General features: G+C 39.9%; 1 protein-coding gene across 2 annotated transcripts in view; it reads left to right on the top strand.

Annotated features, from left to right (window-relative positions):
* The window catches only part of UNC5C (unc-5 netrin receptor C), a 386,735-nt gene that overhangs the window by 328,284 nt on the left and 36,122 nt on the right, over window positions 1-22,329 (top strand). Inside the window, exons 9-12 of one of the 2 annotated variants that reach the window (XM_040418176.1) lie at window positions 6,835-6,900; window positions 15,265-15,456; window positions 18,856-19,200; window positions 21,025-21,112. In XM_040418176.1, coding sequence (XP_040274110.1) covers window positions 6,835-6,900; window positions 15,265-15,456; window positions 18,856-19,200; window positions 21,025-21,112 — 691 coding nt within the window. The remainder of the gene's footprint in view (window positions 1-6,834; window positions 6,901-15,264; window positions 15,457-18,855; window positions 19,201-21,024; window positions 21,113-22,329) is intronic. The other variant, XM_040418177.1, reaches the window with a different exon arrangement.

Raw genomic sequence — 22,329 nt, 5'->3', positions numbered from 1 at the left:
GAAGATGAAACTTAGTAACAAAGCAGCAATCTGGTATCAGTATAAATTAGTATAAATTCAGTGCAGACAATAGTTCGTAGATATATAACTTAAGCCGCGATTAGATGGTGATGTGATAATCAACCCGACATAAAAATTCACTGCCCCGGAATGGTCATGGGAGTCCAAGTGAACTATGTTAGTTAAGAATAAATAACTGGCCTTAATGTGGCCAAAAGTGCAGAGATTGTAAGTATTGACTTACTCCGTAGCTGACTTAGCGGCGTCCCGCTTTCAGTCAGGAAGGGATCCGACAATAGAATAAAAATGTATTTCGGAACAGTCTTACCGATATTAGAAGATTTCTCTCGTGTAGAAGAAACTTCGGCCGTCTCTCGAAACTTTGTTCCCAGATTTTTCGTTACGGTCAGGTGAATCCCACAGTGAATAAATAATCTGGGTCACCTGTTACCTTGTTCGACTTGCTGCACGTGGTTCCGCTTGTTTGGGTGCGGTTGCAGTATCACAGCCTTCCGGGCGAAAGTTTCAGACCGACTTATCTTTATAGAAACGGTACAAACTTGTTCCTGATTTGGGGTCGATGTGGTGCACTCACAAGAAGTTGAACTTGGGGGGTCAGACCAAACGCGTTTCGGGGCTAGAGTATCCCCTTCCTCAGTGGCTATCTGACCGCCCCAAAAGACCTTTCTTTTATACTCCACAAAAGGACTTTTGCAAAACCTGGTTCGTACTTGGTTCCGGAAGTCCTATGGGGATAATTATCCTATCGGAGAAATGTTTTCATTACTTGTATAAAAAAGCGGCATAGTTGTCTTTGTTATAAAGTTCCATTCTTTTCAGCCGTCGATGATATGTATCTACATCTTTAAGTCGATGGTATCATATAATTACTAAGATAAAAATAAAATAAATCTCCTTGCGATTCCTTAGCGGTTTTTTTGGATATATGTTGTGACTGCTAAAACGTCTAAACAGTTAAATGTCTGCATATCTACACCGTATATAGAGAACATTCCATAAATATTTACCAGTACATATACTTATAAATGAATTAAAAACGTTATTATAGAGAATAGTTAGTTTTGAAAAAGTTTTAAAAAAGTTTTTTAAAAAAGTTTTGCTATACAAATTTTATCAAAAGTTATAATAAGTTGTAATAATTTCTGTTCAAGAATTTCTTATTGTTATCTGTGTCTTGGTGACTTTCAATTTGTCAGTAAATCTGGCCTAAGGATTTTTATACTGCTTTGTCAGACTCCAGCTGTAGGCCTGCCTATTGATGTAGTTATACATTTCTGCTCAAAAAGAGAAAGAGGGGGCAAATGTGAGGGAAGTACTACATACAAAGCCATGGGAAATGCATGGAATAACAGGCTCTTTCACCCTGTGATCCAGTATTCTACAGTACATTCTTTTGTGTTGCCAACATTTCACCACCCTGGAGTCTGGTAAAGCTAGGTGACAACCCATCTGAGAGCTGTCTTGGAGGTCATCAAAGAGCTTCATACTTACTGGAGTCTTCTTGCATAGTCAATTTTGTAAAAATAGGTACTTTAAAAGTAGGGATAATTTGTCAGGTATATTGTACACAATCTTAAACAGGTTGGCCACTTTCTGGCTACTGTTAACCAATGTGTATGTGAGATGTCTATATGACACTCTTTGTTGAAATTCTGCACCATTTTCTACATTTCATGAAGTATGCCTTCTTGTTTGCCAAGTCTTTTGTGCTGTGCACTTGGAAGTCTTGTCCATAAAATGGGAGGTCATGTGACAAGGCAAATCACCTCCATGTGATGTCTTCTCCTGCTGTCTGCACTCGTGCTGTTGGGATGCAGATACAGTGTGTTTGAATGGAGGAGACATGGAGATGATCTCCCTGGTCACATGACCCTCCATTAGCAGCCATCGTATGGGCGGGACCTCTATGTTGACAGCACAGAAGACAAGGGTGGTGAACAAGGGGACATGGCTTATGAAATATAGCAAATGGCGCAGAATATCAACCAAGGCTATATTAGTAAGTGTCCATATAGTCATCTTACATATACATTGGCCACAAGTTGCCAAAAAGTGACCGACCCCTTTAATGACTATTACTCATTTGATGGACCCCATTAGCTAGTGCTGAGTGCAATGTGGCACCATGTTCCCTAACTGTGTTATCACATGAAGAGCAGCTGCCACCTTTTTATATAATTACCGGGAGCCGATTATCTTTCCGGTTTGTCATATTTCTGCAGGTTTAGCAACTAAGGGACGTCCTTCTCCATACTTGTTCATGAATTTGATAAAAGGTGCACAAAGAATTAGTCATGAATCTCAATATTGTAACCCAGAGATGATCCTAGCCCTCCTACATCTGTATATGGTATATGATTAAGGCGCTTCCCCGTTGTAATTATCATATAATTATTAGGTGTGCATTAATTATGGATGTGCCCACAGTATGTAGTGCCTTGATGATTAAACATATATTTTCACAGCCGCAGTAAAGACACTGGCACATTTAATAACAGTATAATCATGGCTCGACTTAGATGAGATAGATCTTCTGTGATTATCACAGTAATGAGAGACACTTCTGTGCATGAAATATCATATTAATATCCCAAAATAGATTTCAACTGGACCTTTAGCTAAAACCAAACACAAAATGTATCTCTAAATGCACTTGAGTGACTGAACCTTGGTGGCTACAATCACTTTGAAATGGCTTGATTATATTTTACTATCATGTTTTGTAACTATTCAAGAGCTTTGTAGACATCATCTTTCCTGCTCTATTCAACCATTTCTAAAGGTATTGCTCAGCTAGAGATGAAGCCATCTCAGGTGACAGCTACTAATGACAGCGGTTGACCTAAGAGTGTGGAATAACTATATTATATATGATCACATGCGTCCTTCTTCTCTCCTTCTGATCTGCCTGTGCATTAGACATCAATACAGCTCTGTACTTCATTCCTGAATCAGAAATCTCACAATGAACATTGATGTATGGCCTATTGCACACGACCGTATGGCTGTTTCAGTATTTTGCGGTCCACAAAAAAAGGATCAGCAAAAAATACGTATGACATCCGTGTGCATTCTGTTTTTTGCAGAACGGAACATCTGGCCCCTAATAGGACAGTACTATCCTTGTCCGTTATGCGGACAACAATAGGAGATGTTCTATCTTTGAATGGAACGGAAAAACGGAAATACGGAAATGGAATGCATACAGAGTATATTCAGGTTTTTTTTGCGGACCCATTGAAATGAATGGTTCCGTATACAGAACGCAAAAAATGGAACGTAAACGAAAAAAAAGAAAAATGTTCGTGTGCATGAGGCCAATGTCAAACCCAGATGGGAGCCTGGGTTTGAACACTAAAGACCTATCCTTCCGCATCCTTATGTCCATTGTGCAAAAAGATTTTGCGGGTAATTTATTAAGACCAGTGTTTTAGACGCCAATCTTAATGACCCCTGCACTGACAGTGGATCCGCCGAAGTTACAGTATGTAGATGAACTTGCCTCTATATAACTTCGGCGCATCCACTGCCGGTCTAAATCTATGCCAGTTTCCTTGCTCGCTTACATTTAGAAAATTTTCTATGCCTAAAACACATGTAGAAAATGATAAATGAGACGGGCGTGGGTTGGAGATTGGGGTGCAAATAACCTTTGAACCACAATCTTCAACAAATATACACCAGAAAACCGGCATATATCTGATAGTAAATTACCCCCTATGTCTGCAAAATGCGGACCATGGACCCATTATAAACAATGGGTGCGCAAATGAAATGCAGACGGCACACAGTGTGTATGTGTGTGTGTATATGTGTATGCAAATAGTTAGATAGGGAGGTTTTTGGTGACAGATTCCCTTTAACAGAAAGTTAAGGGTAGATATACCTGTATATCTAATAAAAGTGGTTTCTCTGCTTGAGATCCGAATCTTTTTGCAAGTGCAGCAGATCCAGAAAATCTGTGATTTCTAAAGGCATCTTGTGATATCTTCCGAGTATATAGATTTTAAAGGACGGCTCTCCTTTTCCTGGTGATGTAATGGTGCTCCAAACTAATGATGCACCCTGGTCACATTGAATATATTCTTAGAGTAGTGTATGTGTGAATGGGCACTCATACATTAGGAATCACATAAGAACAATAAAAAGACAATTTATTTGATGCTGAATACAATAATCAATACTAGATAAAATGTAATAAAAATATTCACTAGTCGTTAAGCTTGTGACAATAGATTGACGGTGATCTAATACACTGCCCTTGAATTAGCTTGTATACCCTAGTATTGGGCAACCTCGGATGGTATAATGTGATGGTATCAATCAACTATTTGGGCAGTGTATGAGATCAGCAAGTTAGCTAGCATATACTAAACAATATATCAGAACAATATATCAGAGATCTCTGGATCGACAATATATTAATATATTAAAATAAAAAGTGGAGGGTAGCGTCGCTATGCTCTGTAGGAAGCAACTGCTATGGTATCCAGGTAATTGGAATTGCCAGTTATTCTAGAATAATCATTTTGTGTCCATCAAACAATGAAAAATAATATGGAACAATATGGCAATTACTTGTTGTCCATGGTACAATAGAGAGGATGTTATAGTATATTCCAAAAAAATGGTGATTCATATAATAATATATTCCAAAAACATCTCTATTGTGTTGTAACAGTTTTGCTTAAATTATTAATCCAAATGCTCTATTGTGACAGTTTTGTTTAATTACTTGTTCAAATGTTCTCAATAAGCCTCTATAACACTTATTGATAGGGGTTATTCCTAATGCTCTATTCTGTTGTATATGTTGTACTCACTGTTGTGAGGTCTACATCCATCTGTAACGTCCCACGTGGTGATTAGGTTGGTAAGCTTACCTCCCTTTGTGTGGTATAGATATCTGAGAAGAGAAGTTAGTAGTTTCTTACGTAGATTAGTTGCTGTGAAAGTTCCACAACTCGTATATCCCAATCTGTTGTGAAGTAATGTGCCACGCTGATTGTATGCGGCAGTCCCGATATCTCCGCTGGCTGGGCTGTAGATTGCCAAGTATCGTCTGGGTGCGCTTGGCGACCCACGTGTCCCGGATCTTTCAGACACTTGTGGTGAGGATCAGCTGACTATCAGCTCCTTCAAGATCCAGTTGTGTCGTCTGGGCTTGTGGACCTCTATCTTCTCTGTGTTTTTCTGTGAAGCGCTTCACTAGTTTTTCATAATAGGGTTATGTACCACATCAATGGATATTCCCCATAATGTTCACGGCTTCTATGTCGAATTTTCAAGTGTATAAAGCACGCCAAAAGTGTTTAGGAGTTTCTGCTTACTCCTTCATCAGTGGCTAGAGGTACACAAGCCCGGACGACACAACTGGATCTTAAAGGAGCTGATAGCTTTTTATTGTTCTTATGTAATTTCTAATGTATGAGTGCCCATTCACACATACACTACTCTAAGAATCTTGTAATATCTTCTCCCCTAAAGCATCATACCTCACAATCATCTTATCGTGGGAAGGTGCTGTACTAAGGCCCCTTCTCTGGGCTGATGATGGGATCAATTATTGGGAAGAAGTAGACTTAGGAGCAGTCGTTCCAGATAATTGCACCTTTGTAAAGGTTCCACCAATCAACTGATGAATGAGGGAAAAGTATTGTTGATATGGACTCCAAAAAATCTTGAAAGAATGTAGTTCAGAAACGCAGAGTTGACTGGTGAAGGCATTTCACCAGAAGGCACAGTTTGTTTCCGATAATTGGTCCATATCCTCTTAAATAATTCACTTTCGATTAAATAAATAGGCTCCAACGTTTGCAGAGATGATCATTTTTGGTCTCGGGCATTAAACAGGAAAAGAGGTCTTTAACCCTTTATAGCCAATACAAGTTCATGTTTCATTTTTAGAGCAGTTTAGAAAATAACCAACGTATGCCTTGTTCATGAAATGAGTCTTGCCAGTGTGCCTCTGAATGGAGCTCATATTATACCAGTCATATTGCAGAGTTCATTGAACACATTCACTGGATATTTCTACCATGCAGTTTTTGAGAATTAGTTAAAGTTAATAAACTAGAGGCAGATTTATCAAAACGGGTGAAAAGAACCCCCCCCCCCCCCCCAATCCAAAAGCAACCAATCAGATGCCCACTTTAATTTTTCAGATCTCCTTAGGAAAATGAATGGTGGAATCGGATTGGTTGTTAAGCAAGTTTTCCTTTACAGCAGTTTTGATAAATGTCCCTTTATATTTCCACTAAGCACATGATTTGCTGATGTAGCCTATAAATTAGTTTCTATTTGCCTCTTCTACTGGTTTCTATTTGCTTGTTTATGTGCCTATGATTACTTGCTGCTTTGAATTTAAGAGCATGAAATAATGTTGGCATTTAAAGAGTTAACACGTACCTGTATGAATGGCTATGGTGAAGCAAATGGGAATCCACAGGAGAGATTTTATATCAAGACTCAAAAAAAGAACTCCATGCTCACTTGTCTTTTAGTAATTACTTAGGATTCGGATTGACTGAGCATTTGTGAAAGGCAAAAATAAATTAAAGTGGTTTCCATATGTGGATAAAGCCAATAAAGTCCTAACTCAATAAAAAAAATGTTTTAATATTTAAGTATTTTAATAAAAAAAAAAATGTTGTTAGTTTTGAAAGAAAATAGATTTCTTTACCCGACATGTGACTTTACACCTCATATTTATTTGCGTTTAATTTGATTTTCATTATTTGAATTCTTTTTTATTTCATTCACATGATTTTTGTTTCCTTTTGCTTGTTTTTTTTTTCTTTTTTTCCTTTTAAGGCCCGATTTTTCCTCTTTCACCCCGAACTAATGAGCAGAAAACACAGAAGGAGTTTGGATATCCTTGTAAGTTGTGTTTATTATTTTTCTTTTTATACTTTTGATATCCTTAGCATGATGATTTGATTTCTATATATAAGACAGTGTGCATATACATGATTACTCCATCAATTATACCAGAACATGTGTAACCTTGTTCAGTTGTCACCTTTTCTGTATTTCCTTTCAATATTACTTCATTTTAACAAAGCACAACAAATTAGCCCATTACATCTGGGCTCCACTAGTGCTGAGCAAATCAAAGTATCCGATTAACTTTGATCCGAATTTCAGGAAAAATTTGATTGCTGCAAAGCCGAATTTCCTTGCCGAAATTTTAATTTCAGATGCGATAAACGGGGGGGCGGTGCAATAGCTGTTCCCCCTCATTGCGCCCGCTACATACAAAGGAATGTGATTTGTGACAAAGTAATTTGTCACAAATCAATTTCTTTGTGAAATTTGGCGAAGCAGCTGAATTAAATTTTTTATAACTTTGTTCATCTCTAGGCTCCACAATCATAGCAATTACATGCAAGCAAGAGATGGGCAAATGGGTAGAGGGAAATGTTCCAGTGATGGCATGAAGCAGCAACAGTTGGGGCTACATTCTAATTTCTGCTATGGCATCCCTACTGCCTCCTTTATGACACTGTCGTAGTTTCATTTCATGCACTAAATTTTATGCCATGTAAGCTGGACAAGTTGATAAGTTTATGTAGGCAAGGGAGAATTTGTGAGCTGAAATCTCATGGTCACAGGTCATATGTATGTGTTTACACATGCTTGGAAGAAAGGGATGCAAATGAGCTCTTAACAAGCCCTGCCTCTGATGCCACCAGATGTAAGGCAGCTATCCTATAGATCAATGTTCGACCTTAAATAGGCCTTGAGACATGACTCGGATATTAAATAAGCCAGCATCTCATCTGCAGACAGCTGTTTCGGGGTGATTGCCCCTCATCAGTGCGGAGCAGAGAGTACTGGCTTAACTGGGTGAGAGGCCTAAGTCAGGATTTGGGGGGTACTATCTCTCCTTCGGGAGAGAGCGCCTTAGTCAGCATGTTGAGACTTATAGGCCATACATACTTCTCTGAAATTCTGGGAAGAAAAGGATGAAAATGAGATCTTAAAAAGCTCCGCCTCTAATGTAAGGCAGCTATTCTATAAGTCAATGTTCAAACCTTTAAATAAACCTTGAGACATGACTCAGATATTATAAATAGTACCCCCTAATACACATGCTTGTTCACAGAGGACAGTCTATGGATGAATCTTCTTCATAAACAGAGCCATACATTTACATGGGATCCATATGAACATATGGTATCAGTTGTATCCTCCAGGTTAGCATATAGACACATAATAATGGACATCCTATACTGGCCTGACAAGTGGACATAAGTGCCAGATAATACCAAACATAGGATGGGCAGCCAACTTACAAGGCATCCATGAATTTTTTTACTATGCTACTAGGAATCAATTGTGAATCAAGTGAATCAATTCTAACCTTGAATGAATTTAAATGTTTGGGGATTTTTCCCACATCAATTGCACAAACTGGCGACCACTATTTTACAGTTCAGAAGACAGATAAGAAGGCATGTTCCACCAAACAGGGATCATTTTTGAGGAATTTTTATTTAAATTTAAAACAATTCAATAGTGTTGTGTCTTTTTAAACAGGTTGCTTACTACCACCGTCTACCCTCCGTTTATCCATAGCCATATAGGTCACTGCCAATTTGACATTACTAATGTTGTCTTGGCATTAAAGAGCTTGAAAGGATAGAATCCTAGGAGACCTCAGAGTGTTATACATTCTGTCATTCTCTCCCTCCTGACTCCACCATACTCATACATGCCTAGTTCAACTGAATGTGTATTCAATGGGGAGAGGGGAGAAAGCTGCTGTCAGAGCTGTCTGCCAGAGGCTTATCTCTCAGAAGAACAAAAGGGTCTGCTGAAAGTATTCACTTCACCTGATCCTTCTCTCCCCTGACATTATCTATCCGAGGAGAATCGGGAGCTCCTCACACACTTTAGACTGTCGGCCAAACCCACTGTTACACTAATGTATATATAGGGGCCTTTACGCTTTCTTATGCTCTCCCTCTGCCTCTCTTTCTCTCTCACTCTACTCTCTCACGCTTTCTGTTAGAATCAGATGTTTTGGAAAAATTCAGGTTAATTTTTCAAATTTTAGAATCTATTCACTCATCTTCATCATCCAGTCCAATGTGTGAAGCTTCTGACTATTTACTGCAGATAAAGATGGTATGTTAGTAGATATAGAATGTATATAAGCATTCTATAAAATAATCATTTATTCAGGTAGCTGTAAATTTGTAATGTATTTCTTTTACCTTTATCCTTCCTGTCTTCAGTTCTGGGCTGTGGTCACATGACCATGTCCAAGCAGATCTTTCTTAGCGTCTATGTAACTATCTGGGTGGGAGGAGCTTTAAACTAGCTGGGTGTTGTTAGGGGCAGTGATAGGGTAACGTCTATGTAATTATGTCGGTGGGAGGAGCTATAAACTAGCTGGGTGTTATTAGGGGCAGTGATAGGGTAGTGTCTATGTAACTATCGGTGGGAGGAGCAATAAACTAGCTGGGTGTTATTAGGGGCAGTGATAGGGTAGTGTCTATGTAACTATCGGTGGGAGGAGCAATAAACTAGCTAGGTGTTATTAGGAGCAGTGATAGAGGAGTGTCTATGTAACTATCTGGGTGGGAGGAGCTATAAACTAGCTAGGTGTTGTTAGGAGCAGTGATAGGGTAGTGTCTATGTAATTATCTGGGTGGGAGGCGCTATAAACTAGCTGGGTGTTATTAGGGGCAGTGATAGGGTAGTGTCTATGTAAATATCAGTGGGAGGAGCTATAAACTAGCTGGGTGTTATTAGGGGCAGTAATAGGGGAGTGTCTATGTAACTATCTGGGTGGGAGGAGTTATAAACTAGCTGGGTGTTGTTAGGGGCAGTGATAGGGGGTGTTTTGTAACTAGCTGAGGGGGAGGAGCTATAAACTAGCTTTGTGTTGTTAAGGGCAGAGCTGGAAATGTGGCAGAGAAAGGAGAAGAGCATCATGGGTTTGGTTGGATACAGCAACAGGAAGTGCTGCATGTAGGATGTAAAGAAACCAGAGTTATTGGTTTACATGGTGAAAATGGGTCAGGAGAGTCCATATTGAGGAAATAAAAGTTATAAGGAAGATGTATATGAGTTACCACCTACATGAGCATATTTGTTAAATAACACAGTCATTTCTTAAGACCCCTTTAAGGACAGAAACACATGGAAAAGCTTCAACTAATGTGGCGATCATCACTTGTACTCTAAAATATCCATACATTTCTAAAATATCCATACATTTCTAATGGAATTATATTCTATGCATAAAGTATATATTATCTGGTAAATGATACATTTACATTATACAGTATTGTGGCAGGGACTGTAAAAGCAGATGCTACATTATTTGCAATTTCTTAAATTGTAGCATGTTCATATTTTCCAGCCTGAAGAAAATTATAGCTTTCCTGCTCTGATAATGCTTTGAGCTAGTCATTAATTCACATTATAGAAATGTACGTTACTATGGAACTGAAATATGCTGCTTTATCACCAGTGCTTACAAGATCATTGAATAATGTACATATGTTGAATGGATGCACACGTCACACAGGAACACATGGAACTTATTTTATAGTCTTGAGGTAGACATCATTCATGCTGATGGAGAAGTCTTTACAGTTACAGTCAGGTCCATAAATATTGGGACATCGACACAATTCTAATATTTTTGGCTCTATACACCACCACAATGGATTTGAAATGAAACGAACAAGATGTGTTTTAACTGCAGACCGTCAGCTTTAATTTGAGGGTATTTGCATCCAAATCAGGTGAACTGTGTAGGAATTACAACAGTTTGCATATGTGCCTCCCACTTGTTAAGGGAGCAAAAGTAATGGGACAGAATTATAATCATAAATCAAACTTTCACTTTTTAATACTTGGTTGCAAATCCCTTGCAGTCAATTACAGCCTGAAGTCTGGAACGCATAGACATCACCAGACGCTGGGTTTCCTCCCTGGTGATGCTCTGGCAGGCCTCTACTGCAACTGTCTTCAGTTCCTACTTGTTCTTGGGGCATTTTCCCTTCAGTTTGTCTTCAGCAAGTGAAATGCATGCTCAATTGGATTCAGGTCAGGTGATTGAAGCGCCGTCCAATGAGTTCTGAAGCATTTGGCTGAATATGAGCAGATAATATTGCCCAAAACACTTCAGAATTCATCCTGCTGCTCTTGTCAGCAGTCACATCATCAATAAATACAAGAGAACCAGTTCCATTGGCAGCCATACATGCCCACGCCATGACACTACCACCACCATGCTTTACTGATGAAGTGGTATGCTTAGGATCATGAGCAGTTCCTTTCCTTCTCCATACTCTTCTCTTCCTATCACTCTGGTCTCATCTGTCCATAGGATGTTGTTCCAGAACTGTGAAGGCTTTTTTAGATGTCGTTTGGCAAACTCTAACCTGGACTTCCAGTTTTTGAGGCTCACCAATGGTTTACATCTTGTGGTGAACCCTCTGTATTCACTCTGGTGAAGTCTTCTCTTGATTGTTGACTTTGACACACATACAAATACCTCCTGGAGAGTGTTCTTGATCTGGCCAACTGTTGTGAAGGGTGTTTTCTTCACCAGGGAAAGAATTCTTTGGTCATCCACCACAGTTGTTTTCCGTGGTCTTCCGGGTCTTTTGGTGTTGCTAAGCTCACCGCTGCGTTCCTTCTTTTTAAGAATGTTCCAAACTGTTGTTTTGGCCATGCCTAATGTTTTTGATATCTCTCTGATGAGTTTGTTTTGTTTTTTCAACCTAATGAGGGCTTGCTTCACTGATAGTGACAGCTCTTTGGATCTCATCATGAGAGTTGACAGCAACAGATTCCAAATGCAAATAGCACACTTGAAATAAACTCTGGACCTTTTATCTGCTCATTGTAATTGGAATAATGAGGGAATAACACACACCTGGCCATGGAACAGCTGAGAAGCCAATTGTCCCATTACTTTTGGTCCCTTAGCAAGTGGGAGGCACATATGCAAACTGTTGTAATTCCTACACCATTCACCTGATTTGGATGTAAATACCCTCAAATTAAAGCTGGCAGTCTGCAGTTAAAGCACATCTTGTTTGTTTCATTTCTAATCCATTGTGGTGGTGTATAGAGCCGTAAATATTAGAATTGTGTCGATGTCCCAATATTTATGGACCTGACTGTATACTTTGTTGACCTCCATGGTGGTCAGAAATGTGGATTCTCCTTATCTAGATAAGGACAAAGCCATTTGCCAAGCAGCTGTCGATTTATTTATGCATTTTCAGGAGGGATAACAGATGAACAGAATAATTTACTAAGACAGATATCTCAGTAAACCTGACAGGTCCTCTTCACATGAAGACTCCAGGTACAGCTGATTTGCTGTATGGGCAATTTATGAAAAGGGAATTTTCTCTTTAAATCATGATTGCGCAGACTCAAGTCATAGAGCACTGCACTAGGCATAATCCTGAGTGCCCCTATGTTGTGCCATTCTGATATTATTCCTACTAGAAGTTTATGAAAACATTTCTATCTGGGTGTTACAGGTTGGCGGTGTGTCCTTGCGCAGTCTGACACTGGCAGAATTGGTTGGACAACATCAGACTGTGCAGAGACTCGCCCCCAACTGTAAACAGCAAGATGAATCTTTATTACAGACTGCTGGCAATTCATTCATAAATATCTAGTAGGAATAGTAGGGGAATGAAACAACATAGAGTTATCTGAAAAGATGTTCCAGAAATCTTACATGGAGAATGCATGTAGCTACTAAAACAGACACATCAGGAGAAGTTACAGGTCACATGCAGTAACTTGGAGAGTGATGGTTCAGATATTCTTTGTACTTATATTACCCCTTATGTGGACAATCAGAGATCTACTAAGTGTTCCAATATTTCAAAAAAACTTCTATAAATAATAGCTGGGATCTATGGCAGCTTCTAGCTGGTGCTGATTCCAGTTCTGGCCGCAATTCTTAAAAAGCGCGCTCCTCTGAATAGTCGTGGTGTGTCTGACATTAGAGGACGCAGACTAAAGACCGGAATCCTCAACTTTTTCTAGTTCATTCAGAATTTGTTGAAGTCGTCCTCACAATGACCACCTCCCTTCCGTTTTGCATAGTTCAGCAGCGATATATCGACCTTCTCTGCAGGAGTTTCCACAGCAGAAATCAGCTAGATTACAATAGGCTGAAATTCGAGAAGGTTTTTAAATGTATCAACACATGGATCTAGAACGTGCCAGCTGCCATTTGCATTGGATTCGTTTTGGAAGGGAATGCAGAGCAATGGCCCTCTCATAATATTCTCCAAGGCACGGTCATAAACCAGCTTTATAATGCAGCTCAGATGGCTTTTCCTAAGCACTGGCCATCTTCTCGCTCCCTATCGCATTAATGCTACTTGTGTCATATGTTCTGTCCCATTGAAAATCATTGTTCGTGTTTTGGATTGTATAGAGCGTACTGCTCTCAATAGCTCTGCCAGGTTTATGCTGTTTTCATTGTCAGACGCCTGTCAGTTGTCAACCAGGTTTACTATATAACACTGCTGGCGTCTGCATGAAATAAAGCCCTATCCCATCAGCCCCCCTCCATGCGCACGCCCCAATTTATACGGTTTAATATGTAACTGCCGTCTTATAATCTGTAATATATCCTGGACAATGGAATCTACTCTGCTGAGAAACCCTGCTGCAGATACTTCTCATGACACAGAGTTTCCCCCTTTCAGTAGATATTTCCACATATTTCTCATCGTTTTGCAGAGATATTATTATGGTCATTTATACTGCAAGCTGCCATGAAGCGGGGATTCACAAGTTTATAGGGCTCCCCTTTGTTAGTACAACAGTTGCTTATTCCCATTTCTATTTTCTGAAGCACCCAGAAAACTTCTAGAAATTGTAGGTACTGTAGGTTCACTCACCAATGAAATTCTGAGCAGCGCTAAAAAGAATAAATGAAAAAAAGGATTTTCTAGACTTAGAAAAAGGGTCACACTTTTTTCTACGAAGCAGCCTCCCACATGTCCATTAACTGTGGCTCCCACTGCAATGCCAGACTCAGCCTGTGGACTAGTGTGACACTGTTTTCAGGAAAAAGACAAGTTTTTTTTTTTTCTTTAAAAGGTTTCTGTCACCAGATTGTACCCTATTAAGCTAGCTGACATTAGCGATGTACTAATGTCAGCTAATGTCACCTTTGTCCCCTCCCTCCAAGCCCTGATTGACAAGGTCAGGCAGCGCTCGCATCTGTCTGCCAGCCCTGTGCGCTGGGGAAAGGAAATCTCGCACCGTTCAGTATTCGGCACAGGCGCGGTGAGGGAAAGACGCTGGCAGGCTGCAAGATTTCACCAGAGCACAGGGCTGGCAGACAGATGCGAGCGCTGCCTGGCTCTGTCAATCAGGATTTGGAGGGAGGGGACTAAGGTGGGAGAACGGAGCCTCTAGGAGCAGGAATAACGCCCCCCTGCTCCTAGAGGCTAATTAGCATATTATTAAAGTTGGACTTCTGGCGTAACGGGGGCATAGATAAAAGTAGGAATAGGCTGTTTAGGTTCAGCTGACATTAGCACATCGCTAATGTCAGCTAGTTTAATAAGGTTAATTCTGGTGACAGAAACCTTTTAATACTGATCAACCTCTTTATTGCTATGGTGTAAATCAGATTGATGCATAGTTATTCAAACACCAGTTTCCAGCTTGTAGGCATCTTTATGTAGTATGCAATACCCTAATGTATTATCATTAAGGCAGGAACCTTCCTGCTTTTGGCTACATGCACACGACCATGGCGGATGGCGGAGTGCTGTCCGCATCTTTTGCGGAGCCATTGAAGTAAATGGGTCCTCATCCGAGCCGCCAAAACTGCGGCTCGGATGCGGACCAAAACAACGGCCGTGTACATGAAGCCTTAATGTGATCCTCTAAACTAAAGGCAAATTAATGATTTACAGTCTATAGCCTATGGTCCCTACTCCCTAACTATGCTTTGAATTATATCAGTGGGTTAATGAAATAAAATCAATAAAAAAAGAAATATTATAATTAAATAATATAAATAATAAAAGCAAAAACATATTGCCTTAATACAGTTCCATAGACAATCTCTGGTTTGTAATGGCTGCATATTGGACGGGTGAGAATGTACATGTAGGTTAGACATCATCCATCTAATTCTATACTTACATATTGAAGTGTTCAGTCACATTAGTAGTTTAGAAACCGATTTCCTTTCGGTAACACCGGTATTATTGCCTCTTCCAGCCGCTCCAAGCTCGGACAATGTCGCCCTGTATGTTGGCATTGTCATCGCTGTGATCGTGTGCCTCGCCATCTCTGTCACCGTAGCATTATTTGTCTATCGAAAGAACCATCGAGGCTTCGAGTCTGACATCATTGACACTTCTGCACTGAATGGTGGATTCCAAGCAGTTAACATTAAAGCTGCGAGACAAGGTGAGTGCTCCTGCGATCCGACAGTTGTCCCACTGTCACGCATTTTTTCTCCATTTTTATTTCCTGCATTAGGGCTCATGCACACAAATGTATTTTCTTTCTGTGTCCCTTCCATTTTTTTTGCAGACCGTATGCGGTCCCATTCATTTCAATGGGTCCGCAAAAAAAACTGAAGTTACTCTGTGTTGCATTCCATTTCCGTATGTCCTATTATGGTGGACAAGGATAGCACGGTTGTATTAGGGGCCAGCTGTTCCGTTTCTCAAAATATGGAATGCACACGGACATCATCTGTATTTTTTGCAGATCCGTGTTTTGCAGACCGCAAAATACATACAGTCGTGTGCAAGATCCCTTAGTAAGATATCTTCCAGTTTCTGTTTGTTACTAATTTCTATGTTTGCTCTACGTTTGTATGAACGCTCATTGGCGATCATCTTGCCGTGTAATACTGCTGCCAATTGCCCGACGATTGAGCAAATCCAAAAGTCTCCAAATATACACACAACTGCCACTGTTCGACCTAGGGTGGAAGTAGTTATTGTGGTATTTGGGGTTTCGATCTACGTGAGGCACAGTTGATAGCCACTGCTTCCTGATCTATGTACACCGCTGAGCACTGTGTATAGCAGAGGCAGGGAAGGCAGGGGCGGTAAAACCATCTTTGCCTGCTTAACAGGGAGCCCAGCTGCCACTGACAGCCGAAGATGCACAATGTCTCTGCAAGGATGTTCAGAAGCTGCCCACATATGGTCTGTGAGAAGTCCGCAAGTGGTTTAAGAAAAGGATCTTTAAAAACCAGTTATTATGTATGTGTCCATATGTTGTACCGGCCTCATCTGTAGGGCTTGTGTGGCAGCACTATGAGCTAAGATGATTGCTATATGTACACACATGGCATAGACGACTAGAAATTATATCTGACAGTTAAGTTGCCAGTTTTCTTCTATAAAGTAGGCCGAGCGGAAGGCTTTGAAGAGAATGTTTGTGAAAATTATTGGTGTTGTCTCAAGCTGCCATGCTGCCTTCCTGCAATGTGTCACTAAATTGACTCCGGTTGTGTCAGAATTGACAGCGAGATTTCTCTCACATCTGACAGAACAATCAATTTGGTCCAAAATTTGAATAAGAAATATTTGTTTCTTCTCCGAGCACACTTTTGTATCTTGTTTGTGGGAATATGTCATCGTCAAAGAGTAGAACAGCCAGCGACTATTACTGTACATCTTCTGCATCACTCCTCCAGGAGTTTGTTTGTATGGAAAGCAAATAGCTCTGTAATGTCGAGTCAGAATAGATGAAATGTGAATATGTGCCACATGTGCCATCACGCAGGAAAAACATAAGACTGCGAAGAAGAACATTCGTAAATGTCATGTGCTTCATTTGTGAAAGGTTTAATAAGCAAATTAAGTTTCCTCATCACATAATGGCTTTCAGGGGAAGCACTGTAAATTGAAGATGAACAGCAAGTACTAAATCTTACTGACGGGTTTCTCTCCCATAGTGCACACTATCAGAAAATGCTTAATTCAATGTGCTGGTTCCAATCCAAATAACATATGTTTACTAGACACCAACAGAGCTGTATTCTCTATAGCTACTCCATTTTTTTTACATTACTTCTTTCCTACATAACTGGCACTGCAGGAGAGAGATGCGTCTTGTGCCCAACCATGAAGCACATATGGTTTACATAGGCATAGGAGGGCATACCTTCATGGGCACAGGCTCAATATATACGATAGACACTACTAGGGTGCTAGGGAGAGCTTTCTTACATATCAACACATTCCTTGTAGCTTTGATTGAAAACATATTTACTAGACTCTATGTTCTATTGGAAACCAATCTCTTGCCTACTGCTTTCGTACTGTTATATTGGACTATACTGTGTGTATTCATTTATCCGTCTGGACAAACTGAATAAAAAGGAACATTTTTGGAAAATAATTGGAAATGTAGTTTCCTCCACTTCCAGGAGTTTGTCCTCTAGTGATTATAGTTCAGCTTTCATGTTACGAAATGTATATATATATATATATATATATATACAGTACAGACCAAAAGTTTGGACACACCTTCTCATTCAAAGAGTCTTCTTTATTTTCATGATTATGAAAATTGTAGATTCACACTGAAGGCATCAAAACTATGAATTAACACATGTGGAATTATATACATAACAAACAAGTGTGAAACAACTGAAAATATGTCATATTCTAGGTTCTTCAAAGTAGCCACCTTTTGCTTTGATTACTGCTTTGCACACTCTTGGCATTCTCTTGATGAGCTTCAAGAGGTAGTCCCCTGAAATGGTTTTCACTTCACAGGTGTGCCCTGTCAGGTTTAATAAGTGGGATTTCTTGCCTTATCAGTGGCGTTGAGGAGAAGTCAGGTGGATACACAGCTGATAGTCCTACTGAATAGACTGTTAGAATTTGTATTATGACAAGAAAAAAACAGCTAAGTAAAGAAAAACGAGTGGCCATCATTACTTTAAGAAATGAAGGTCAGTCAGTCAGCCGAAAAATTGGGAAAACTTTGAAAGTAAGGGCTATTTGACCATGAAGGAGAGTGATGGGGTGCTGCGCCAGATGACCTGGCCTCCACAGTCACCGGACCTGAACCCAATCAAGATGGTTTGGGGTGAGCTGGACCGCAGAGTGAAGGCAAAAGGGCCAACAAGTGCTAAGCATCTCTGGTAACTCCTTCAAGACTGTTGGAAGACCATTTCAGGGGACTACCTCTTGAAGCTCATCAAGAGAATGCCAAGAGTGTGCAAAGCAGTAATCAAAGCAAAAGGTGGCTACTTTGAAGAACCTAGAATATGACATATTTTCAGTTGTTTCACACTTGTTTGTTATGTATATAATTCCACATGTGTTAATTCATAGTTTTGATGCCTTCATAGTCATGAAAATAAAGAAAACTCTTTGAATGAGAAGGTGTGTCCAAACTGTTGGTCTGTACTGTATATATATATATATATATATATATATATATATATATATGGGCGCACCACGAATGAGGTGAGTTGAGGCAATTGCCTCAGGCAGCACCAGGTAGGGGCAAGAAGGGGGCAGCAGAAGGAGGATCATCTGTTTGGGAAGCACAGTATCTGGTGCTGTATTTCTCTGTATGTTTTGTAGTGCTGTATGTAATGTTTTCCAAGTATGTCTTTAACAGTAGAGCTGGAGGGAAGAGGTTAGGTTAAGAAATTGGTATTGGGGGGGAGGGGCGCCATTTCAGTTTTCGCCTCAGGCAGCAGAAAGACTAGGTACACCCATATATATATATATTTTAGATCTGGAAAGGTGTAATGATATATTTCCACGCTGAGATCATTTTTACATAAACATTTTAAGCCTCTCATCATGATTTTGTTTTTGTCTTCAGATCTCCTGGCAATTCCTCCAGACCTCACATCTGCAGCAGCTATGTACAGAGGGCCTGTTTATGCTCTACATGATGTCTCTGACAAGATCCCAATGACCAATTCTCCTCTCCTTGACCCTCTTCCTAATTTGAAAATCAAAGTGTACAACTCCTCTGGTGCAGTAACACCTCAAGATGATTTGTCGGACTATGCGTCAAAACTATCTCCTCAAATTACACATTCCTTGCTGGAAAATGACACCCTTAATATGAAAAACCAAAGTCTTGCAAGGCAAACAGACCCTTCATGTACTGCCTTTGGCACATTCAACTCACTAGGTGGACATCTGATCATTCCCAACTCAGGTAGGCAAGGAAATGTAACCTACCAACCATGGATGACAGTGATGAAAACAACTACACATAAAAAATGGAAGATATTCCCTAAAAATCAATGTATGCACACTAAACAGTTTTGAATTAGGATTAGGTGTTACTATGCTATGGTTAGTACTATGCTAAGCTAAATATTCATATCTCATGTGAATACAGTAGTGCATAATCAGGTAAGTGCTATCTGTATACTATTCACCTAAAAATGTATCATTTGATGAATGTTGGAAGCTCTATTTTATTAGATCCATCACTGATATAATATGTATGTAGGCTATGAGCAGGGTGAGTTTTATAGAAAAAAATCGCCCCTTCCATGAAACAAAGAAGGAAACCCCTCCTTATTTTTAGGCTTTTTACTTAATTTCAGCCTACCTAATACAGCTACACCATTATTTAGTACCAAAATAATTCTCGTATATACAGCCCACAACAACTACTATACATAATGTCCAAAGAATATGCAGTATTCAAATAATACTCTTCAGGAGGCCACATAGTACTGCACACAGTAGGATAGTAGTAGTATAGTTCCCACATAATATTCTGGTTTAATTACCAAATAATACCACCATATACCTCTGAATTATACTGACTAGTTTTAATTTGCATTTGGAGTTCCTGACTTCTGGGTTCCTGTTGGAAATCAGTGCTTTGAGTTGCCATTTTGCCACCCACTAAATATATCTTTGCTATAGGCACCCCACCATGAGCTTGTTTCAGAGTTAAGGTCGTCATACACATTAATTTATTGTCAGCCAAACCCGCCAGGAACAACAGGTTCAGCCCATAGTCTAATGTGTGCGTGGAGCTCCTGATTCTCCCCAACAGATGAAGAGCAGGATCGGGTAAAGTGAATATTTTTGTCCCATTCTTTTGTTCTACCAGGAGATAAGCTCCGCCAGAAGAGTTTGGCAGCGGCTTTCTCCCATCTCCCCATTGAATACACGTTTGTTCGGCTGAACTGAATGTGTATGTGTATGGGGGGACTCTGGAAAGTGTCCAGAGAGACAATATGGGAATCAGGATGACAGCTACAGGCTTAACAACAACTTTAGGCTATAATCTACATGGAAAGCCACCAAAAAAAAAAAATTCAGCCAAGATTAAACTTCACAAATGTGCCTTCTGGAAGTATAAACCTTACCTCACACAGTGTTAAATCTTCGGAACTAGCTTGCATTGACTTATAAATAAGCCAAGCGGTCCACAAAAAACAAATCCGCAAAAAATACGGATGACATATGTGTGCATTCCGTAGTTTGCAGAATGCAACAGCTGACTCTTCATAGAACTGTACTATCCTTGTCCGTAATGGGGACAATAATAGGACATGTTCTATTTTTTTGCAGAACGGAAATACGGAAACGGAATGCACACGGAGCACCTTCCGTTTCTTCTGCGGATCTATTGAAATTAATGGCTCCGTATACGGTCTGCAAAAAAAATGGAACGGGAATGGAATGAAAATACGTTCATGTGCAAGAGGCCTCAAGAGTGAATGTTCATGTCTGTAAAAGAAAAAAATATATTTCCTTTATAGCCTTTTCCTACCATTTCACCTTATGCCAATTATTTTGCTTTTGAGAGTCATATGTAAGACTACAATTGCCATAGCAACATTTCTCGTCTTGGCTTTGAGGACTTAAATCCAATATTGCCCTATAAAATGAGTTCTTTTTATGGAAACATAAATGCGAGCTTGAAACATAAATTGCCTGTCTCCCCCTTACATGTATCATTCCCTATTATTTAATTGATTACTCTATTTGTTTCTTTTATCTTTTTATTCTTTAGGAGTGAGCTTGTTGATTCCTGCTGGGGCCGTTCCTCAGGGAAGAGTTTATGAAATGTATGTGACAGTGCACAGGAAAGAGAACATGAGGTAAATACCTATGCTCAAATGTCTTGCTAATCCAAAAATCATTGTAGCAACACTGGTGGTCTATTCTCCAAAGAAAAGCAAATCTGTGCCTTTGATGTGGACATGAAAGACCTTGCTAGTCAGTCATAGCCTTCAATTTAACTCATACTTGCCAACTTTTTGGCCAAGCCACCCCGGAGAAACTGTCCCAATTTGTAGGTCATGCCTCCTTTACAGACACATAAAGCTAGGGGGTAAATTTCCAGGAGGTGCTAGGAGTCTTCTGCGGTACCCAAGGGTGGACTGCCCATAGACCCTACAAGGAACTTTGGACCTACTGAGCCCTCCTTACAGCTGCCAGCCTTGTACATAATGATCTGATGCTCTCATCATTAATTTTGTGCACCACTTTAGTACTTGGTTCTTCTGGAATAGTATGTTGTACTGCACTGAAGTATTTTGTTCTGCTGGAGCAGTATTTTGTGCTGCACTATGGTATTTGGTTCTGCTGGAGCGGTATTTTGCGTTGCACTATGGTATTTTGTTCTGCTGGGGTGGTCTTTTGTGCTGCACTGTGGTATTTGGTTCTGCTGGGGTGGTCTTTTGTGCAGCACTAAGGTATTGCTGGCCCTCCCTACTTCTTTTGTCCCTGCCTACTTTTGTTGGCTCTGTCTACTTGTGTTTCTCAGCCTTCTCTAAATTTGGACACACCTAAGACATGGGGTCACTTTTAGTTTTTTTTTCAAGAGTCACTTTAAGTTCCCAGTACGGCCTTGGCGATACCTGGAGATTTGCCAACCCTTTCAGGAGTCTGGATGTTCTCCCTTATTTTTGGAAGGCTTCTGGGAGAATTGGCAAGTATGCTTTACTATTGACTGCACTGTGTCCATATTTTCTTGCTGGAACAGTCAAGCTGAGAACCCAACCCTAACTTAATTCAATAACTAATATCATTTTTGGGATGTGATGATGTGCAGGTAGTTTATTGAACAAGTATGATTATATGAACAGAGAACAAAAGCAAAGAGTCACCATGTTTACGTTACCCAGATGTCACAAGATGGGGCAAAGCTTTGTCTATACACACTATGGCTCATTTTTCAAAACTATCTAAAAGTAAAACTCTCTGTTTCAAGCAGCAACCAATCACAGTAAAGCTTTCATTTCTTAAACTGCTCTGGTAAAATGAAAGCTACAATATGATTGGTTACCACAATGGCAAAGTTTATTTAAGTTTA

This window comes from Bufo bufo, chromosome 2 (assembly GCF_905171765.1).
Source record: "Bufo bufo chromosome 2, aBufBuf1.1, whole genome shotgun sequence".
Lineage (NCBI taxonomy): Eukaryota > Metazoa > Chordata > Amphibia > Anura > Bufonidae > Bufo > Bufo bufo.
The sequence above is the reverse complement of the archived record's forward strand: the minus strand, read 5'-3'. Positions and strand labels throughout refer to the sequence as shown.